The 7242-nt window shown below is 38.1% G+C and overlaps 1 protein-coding gene across 1 annotated transcript; it reads right to left on the bottom strand.

Annotated features, from left to right (window-relative positions):
• Positions 1–300: 300 nt before the first annotated feature.
• Positions 301–2655, bottom strand: LOC116887625 (olfactory receptor 12D2-like). The gene is made up of 3 exons (XM_032889227.1): positions 2622–2655; positions 647–1229; positions 301–535 (listed from the first exon to the last, which is right to left on the bottom strand). Exons 1-3 carry the CDS (start codon positions 2653–2655, stop codon positions 301–303), a joined length of 852 nt encoding a protein of 283 aa, XP_032745118.1.
• Between the last annotated feature and the right edge of the window lie 4587 nt (positions 2656–7242).

The following is a 7242-nucleotide window of genomic DNA, read 5'->3' as shown; positions in this document are numbered from 1 at the left end:
ACTTGAATACTTGATTTTACATACAAACATATATAAAAGAAAACCATGTTAGTTTCATCAATGCTAATCTACCAAACAAATTCAAAGTTGGCATTTTGTAGTGAGTACCTGGTTTGTTCCAATTTCCATCTTATGTATATACTGAAATACAATTAAGCTATTATATATTTATTCTCTTACCTGGTCATCTTCCTTATACATACCATAAATAAATTCAAAAGGAACTGATTTCAAACTTCAGTTTTCACATTAATTGCTTATGTTTTAATATTCCAGAATAACTTACTAGATTTCTTCAAGTCAAAGCTGTATTCTGATTTTCCTATTCAGAGCACCTCTCACTTCCTTGTTCCTCAGAGTGTAGATAACTGGATTGAGTGCAGGAGTGACCACAGTGTACATGACAGCAATGATCCTGTCCTTTTCCAGGGAGCTCCCTGAATCAGGATTGATATAGATGAAGAGAACAGGAGCATAGAAAATAATGACAACCATGAAGTGAGAGGCACAAGTGGACAGTGCTTTTTGGAGCATGCTGCAAGAACGGGTCTTTAGAAAGAGATAGGTGACGATGTAGAAATAGGAGAGAAAAGTCAGAAAGAAGAGGCCAATGCCAATGGTTCCTGCAAGAATATTGAGCAGCCACCTGTTGAGTTCAGTGTTTCCACAGGCCAACTCTAATAATGGCTTAACATCACAGAAGAAATGATGGATATGGTTCGAACCACAAAAGTTCAATCGAGATGTCAATATGGAGTGAACCAGAGCATGAAGGAAAGGAATGGCCCAGATGGAGACAGCCACCTGGATACACACCTGACGATTCATGATGGAAGGGTAGTGGAGTGGTCTGCAGATAGCCACAAAGCGGTCAAATGCCATGACTGTTAGCAGCAAGGCCTCTGTGCATCCCAGGAAGTGAAAGAAATGAAGCTGAGTTATGCATCCCAAGAAGGAAATTGCTTTGCTTGTGGAGAAGAAGTTCTCAAGCATCTTTGGCACTGTTACAGTGGAGAAGCAGATATCTAGACATGCTAGGTTTCCCAGGAAGAAGTACATAGGTGAGTGGAGTCTTGGATCTAAGATGACGATCATCATGATGGCTCCATTCCCAAACACATTGACAAAGTACATGGCAAGGACCATGACAAAGAGAATAGGGTTCAGTTCTTGAATGTCTGTCACCCCCAAGAGGAGAAATTCAGTGGCTAATGTTTGATTCAATGACACTTAAAAAGAAAAGATAGGATAGTTTTTGGGACACTAACCTTCCTGTCCATCAGTCTTTCTAGTCAATAATATTTTTGCCAACACTACCACAGTTTGTGAGTGTTTTCTATAACTCTGCAAAGTTCTGTTGAAGATGTTTTGTATTTATCAATTAAATATTAACTCTAAATGTCTGTTCTGGATTCCTATTCAAACACCTTCATTTATTACATTTTTTAGTATTAATGTCTTTTATTGGCGATGAACAACAACTATAATCCATTTTATCTAACCATATTTATTTTTTGATCCAATTGTCTTTTCATCTCTTTAGTTGTCTCTAACATGGAGCAGCTTTTAAATTGTCCCACGAGACAGAGAGTCTCTGAGAAATAGGAATACTCTTGAAGAGTTTTAATGTGGAAAAATAGACAGGGATGAATTTCTTTCAATCACAGGGTTAATAGAAAGTATATACAGCTTTATCATAACATAGCAACTCTATTCATCTTAATAATGGATAGAGTGTAGAAGCACATTTGAGTTGATTGGTTCATATTCATGATTAAGCCAGATAAGAAACATGACCACATTAATCTCAATAGTCTGACCAGATGTGTGCACATTTTACAGTGTGATACCAAATAATAGGCTTACTGTCTTCCATTAATGTGAACGATTGAGAACTTTAAAAGTAGATCCCTACGATGTTCTTTAACAGTCTCCAAGCATACCTGCCATGACTCAAACATCTCTCCTTAGAGTGCCTACATAATAGTCATACAGCCACGCTCACCCAGGATACTTTTTGCATTATAAACTATATTTTATATCATTTTTATTCTCCTGGGTGAGAATAAAGAAAGCCTTTTTGCAATTCCCAGTGCATTTCCATAAGAAATTCTTTGCCCTGTGGACCCAATAGTTTCCTCCTTCATTTCATTATAAGGAACTACATATGCCTATGGCTTTAGTCTCTTTAAAATCTTGGTTTCTCTGTTACCTATTTATACTTGTTCTTCAAATATTGAGGTTTACTTGCCTCTCTTCTAGCACCACTAATGGAACCATAGTAAATAATTCTCTTGTGTTTTTATCTTCCCCTAAGTCAGGTTCCCTTAAATTATCCTACTCTAATGTTTGCAAGATAGTTCATCTCTCCCCCATTTTAGACACTTTTCTCTTTATGAAATTAATTCCTAGCATTTTTCTGTCAAATGAAATCTTGATTTCTCCTAAAAGAATGAGTAAGTTTCATTTTACTTGCATAATCAAAATAGAAATGTTTTTAATGAATGTTAAAGACTTTGAATAATATGTTGTTTGGAAAAGGTTTCCTATTTAATTATACACTCAAAACATACTAAAGGGAACTTTTAAAATAGCCTTTATCCTCAACATTAGGAAAATACCTGAGTCTCTTCCTACACGTGTAGGAGCAGACATAGCCGTGAGAAGTTGTTCTTCTGGTTTCTTTCATTTACAGATTCACTGGATTGGCTCTGTGTACATAAGAGAAGAATGAGAATCAGTGTGTGGAGAACCCAGGTTGCTGGAAGTCACTGAGAGAACACTCTGAACTGCTCTGGAGTTAAACAAAGACTGACACCAGGGAGAGTCCCACAAGAGAGAAACGACTCAAATGTGAGTTGTCACTGGTTTAAGAAGACAATTTATCCATCTTACAAAAACAAAATTGCTGTACTAGAAAAACCTGTAAGAGTTCTAAATGATTCTAAGCTTTATATCTGGAAGACAGTCTGAGAAATTATGTAATCACTAGGGTCCTTCGGTGAATGATTGCCTTCAAACAACTCAGGGAAGTCTCTTAAAGAATCATGCAGATCTTGTCTGTTTATAAACAAAACAGACTTTCTTGCTAAAAATTCTATACCTTGAGACAGTTAATTTATGAATCTTTGGACAAGAAAACAAAGCAGTTTTAAATAGATATATATCAAAAAATGCATTTACCAATTTTTAAAGCAAAATAGCAATTGGAAATATCAATGATACTAATTCTGCTCAGCACTTTAAATATTTGGTGATGTCAGAGAGTGTTTAAGTAACCATGAAAATGAATCGAGATGAGGCAATACAACTCAGAAGTCAAACAAAATTCACCATACTCACATAGAGTGAGGAGTCCATCTAAAGACAGGGAACCAACTATGAACACTCAGAATCGATGATGTTTAATGTTGCAAGCAAACAAACTACTCCCTAAAGAACAGAGAGTATATGACATTTCTAAGATTAAGCTGAATGCATTCTCTTACCTGGCTGATTTTTCAGAACACAAGTGACAAAGATTCTAAGGTTTGCGTTCAAAAATTGCATAAGTTGTAAAATATTGGAAGTGACAGTTTATGTTATTGTTCTGCCCTACTTTGTATTTCCAGAATCCCCTTTGCCACCAACAATTCTCCTCATTTTTCTTAATGAGACAGATTTGAAGACATAAAAACCCCAAGGGGGCACATCCCCTGGTACTGAGTTGAATGGATATGAAAATAAACAAGACTCCCCCCGCCCTTGCAAAAGGAGCTCCGGGCTTCGCTATTGCTTGGTGGACACCATCTTGAAGTTTTAGTACTTTTAGCATAGGGCCCTTCCATTTATTTTCACCCTAGTCAAAAAATTGCAACTTTTATATTTCTTTTTTTTTTTACATGAACAATCTTTTGTTTGCTATGTTACAGTCAAAGTTGTTACAGATTATCTGTGTATTCAATGACTCAAGCAGACACACTGGACTCTAATTTGGAGTTGTCTTTAACCCATGGATTATTTTCTATACATTCTTTGTCAATGGCATTTATTCACTGAACATGGTATTAGGATATACAAAGACCTTTTCAGTTAAGTAGGTGATATCCCTTTTACTCCCTTACCCTATATGTTCCAGTAGTTCTACCCTTTCTTCCCTATGTCTTCATCCATTATTCCCCTGATGTCTATAGATTCTAGAGTCTAGATGATTTTGCTTCTATTTCATGTCAGATATACATTATGATTTTCTGTGTTATTATAAAATTGCAGATACAATCTAGAAAACACAACTGCCACTGCCTTGATTTAATATGTTTATTGCTAATGGCTAGGGTTTCATTTTTTTTAAGTTTCTTTTCTTTATTGGATATTTTTATTTATTTACATATCGAATGTTACCCCCTTTCCCAGTTTCCCTTCTATTAACCTCCTATCCCATCCCCCAACCCCCTTCTTCTATGAGGGTGTTCCCCTACCCATCCACCCTTTCCTTCCTGCCTCTCCATCCTGACATTCCCCTGCACTGGGTGGAAGGGGGGAGGTAAGCCTTGGCCAGACAAAAAGCTTCTCCTTCCATTGGTGCCCAAGAAAGCCATCATCTGCTATATACGCAGCTGGAGCCATGAGTCTATTCATCTGTACTCTTTGGATGGTGGTTTAGTCACTGGGAGCTCTGGTTGATTGCTATTGTTGTTCTTATGGGGTTGCAAAAGTCTTCAGCTCCCTCAATCCTTTCTCTAACTCCTCCAATGGGGACCCTGTTCTCAGTTCAATGGTTGACTGTGAGCATTTGCCTCTGTATTTTTCATGCACTGGCAGAGCCTCTCAGGAGACAGATATATCAGGCTCCTGTCAGCATGCACCTTTTGGCATCCCCAATGGTGACTGGGTTTGGTGGCTTTATGAATATAGGTTGTATCCCCAAGTAGGGCAGTCCATGAATGGCCGTTCCTTCAGGTCTCAACTCCAAACTTTGTCTCCATATCTCCTCCAATGAAAAATTTTGTTCCCTCTTCTAGGAAGGACTAAAGCAACTGCATTTTAATCTTTTTGAACTTCATGTGGTCTGTAGTTTGTATTGTGGGTAATCCGAGCTTTTGGTCTAATATCCACTTATCAGTGAGTGCACACCACTTGTGGTTTCTTGTTTGTTTTTGTTTTTTTGTTTCGTTTTGTTTTGTTTCTTTGTGATTTGGCTGCCTCATTCAGGATATTTACTTTTTTATTTTATTGGATATTTTTATTTACATTTCAAATGTTATTCTCTTCCCCAGTTTCCCATCCATAAGCCCCCTATCCCAGCCTCCTAACTCCTCTTCTATGAGGATGTTTCCCCTCCCCAACAACCCCCACTCCCCGCATCTCCACTCTAGGATTCCCCTACACTGGGGCATCCAACCTTGGCAGGACCAAGGACTTCTCCCATTGGCACCCAACAAGGCCATGCTCTGCTTCATATGCAGCTGGAGCAATGGGTCTGTCTGTGTGTACTCTTTAAGTAGGGGTTTTCTCCCTGGGAGCTCTAGTTAGTTGGTGTTGTTCTTCTGGTGTCGCAAGGCCCTTCAGCTCTTTCAATCCTTTCTGTAACTCCTCCAACAAGGACCCCTTCTCAGTTCAATGGTTTGCTCCTCAGCATTAGCCTCTGTATTTGTCATGTTCTGGCAGAGCCTCTCAGGAGACAGATATATCAGGCTCCTGTCAGCATGTAATTCTTGGCTTCAACAATGGTCCCAAATAATATAAAATACCTTGGTGTGACTCTAACCAAGCCAATGAAAGATCTGTATGACAAGAACTTCAAGTTTCTGAAGAAAGAAATAGAAGAAGACTTCAGAAGATGGAAAGACCTTCCATGCTCATGGATTGACAGGATTAATATAGTAAAAATGGCCATTTTGCCAAAAGCAATCTACAGATTCAATGCAATCCCCATAAAAATTCCAACCCAATTCTTCATAGAGATAAAAAGAGCAATTTGTGAATTCATTTGGAATAACAAAAACCAAGGATAGAAAAAATTATACTCAACAATAAAATAACTTCTGGGGGAATCACCATCCCTGACCTCAAGCAGTATTACAGTATAAATACCATAAAACTGTATGGTATTGTCACAGAGACAGGCAGGTAGATCAGTGGAATAGAATTGAAGACTCAGAAATGAATCTACAAACCTATGGTCACTTGATCTTTGACAAAGGAGCTAAAAGCATCCAGTGGAAAAAAGATAGCATTTTCAACAAATGGTGCTGGTTCAACTGCAGATCAGCATGTAGAAGAATGCAAATCGATCCATTCTTATCACCCTGTACAAAGCACAGGTCCAAGTGGATCAAGGATCTCCACATCAAACCAGATACACTCAAACTAATAGAAAGAAAAGTGGGGAAGAGTTTTGATCACATAGGCACTGGGAAAAATTCCTGAACAGAACACCAATGGCTTATGCTCTAAGATCAAGAATTAACAAATGAGATCTCATAAAACTGCAAAGCTTCTGTAAGGTAAAGGGCACTGTCATTAGGACAAAATGACAACCAACAGATTGAGAAAAGATCTTTACCAATCCTACATCTGATAGAGAGCTAATACCCAAAGTATACCAAGAATTCAAGAAGTTAGACTTCAGAGAGACAAATAACCCTATTAAAAAAACGGGGTGCAGAGTTAAACAAAGAGTTCTCAACTGAGGAATGTAGAATGACTGAGAAGTACGTAAAGAAATGTTCAACATCCTTAGTCATTAGGGAAATGCAAATAAAAACAAGCCTGAGATTCCACCTCACATCAGTCAGAATGGCCAAAATCAAAAACTCAGGTGACAACAGATGCTGGTGAAGATGTAGAGAAAGTGGAACACTCCTCCATTGTTGGTGGGATTGCAAACGGGTACAACCAGTCTGGAAATCAGTCTGGAGTTTCCTCAGAAAATTGGACATTGCACTACCTGAGGACTCAGCTATACTTCTCCTAGGCATATCTCCAAAAGATGCTCCAGCATACAACAAAGATTCATACTCCACTATGTTCATAGCAGCCTTATTTATAATAGCCAGAAGCTAGAAAGATCCCAGATGCCCTTCAACAGTGGAATGGATGCAGAAAATGTGGTACATCTACACAATGGAGAACTCAGCTATTCTTTGAACTTATAATGAGCTTATAGAATGGAACATTCCCTTAAGCTTACTGTGGACATTCTTCTGTAACTCCCTTTTGCATAATTTTATCTGTGAGGTAATTTTATAAAGAACTTTTTGT

The sequence above is a fragment of the Rattus rattus genome, chromosome 18 (assembly GCF_011064425.1).
Source record: "Rattus rattus isolate New Zealand chromosome 18, Rrattus_CSIRO_v1, whole genome shotgun sequence".
Taxonomy (NCBI): Eukaryota; Metazoa; Chordata; class Mammalia; order Rodentia; family Muridae; genus Rattus; species Rattus rattus.
Note: the sequence above shows the minus strand (reverse complement) of the source record. Positions and strands in the feature narration are given on the sequence as shown.

Excerpts from the sequence above, each read along its gene's own strand:
- LOC116887625 (XM_032889227.1), bottom strand. The coding sequence starts at position 2,655 with ATGTCTGCTCCTACACGTGTAGGAAGAGACTCAG. Across the intron at positions 1,230-2,621 it reads ACGTGTAGGAAGAGACTCAG|TGTCATTGAATCAAACATTA; the intron begins GTATTTTCCTAA and ends TTTCTTTTTAAG. Across the intron at positions 536-646 it reads GGAAACACTGAACTCAACAG|CATGCTCCAAAAAGCACTGT; the intron begins GTGGCTGCTCAA and ends CCGTTCTTGCAG.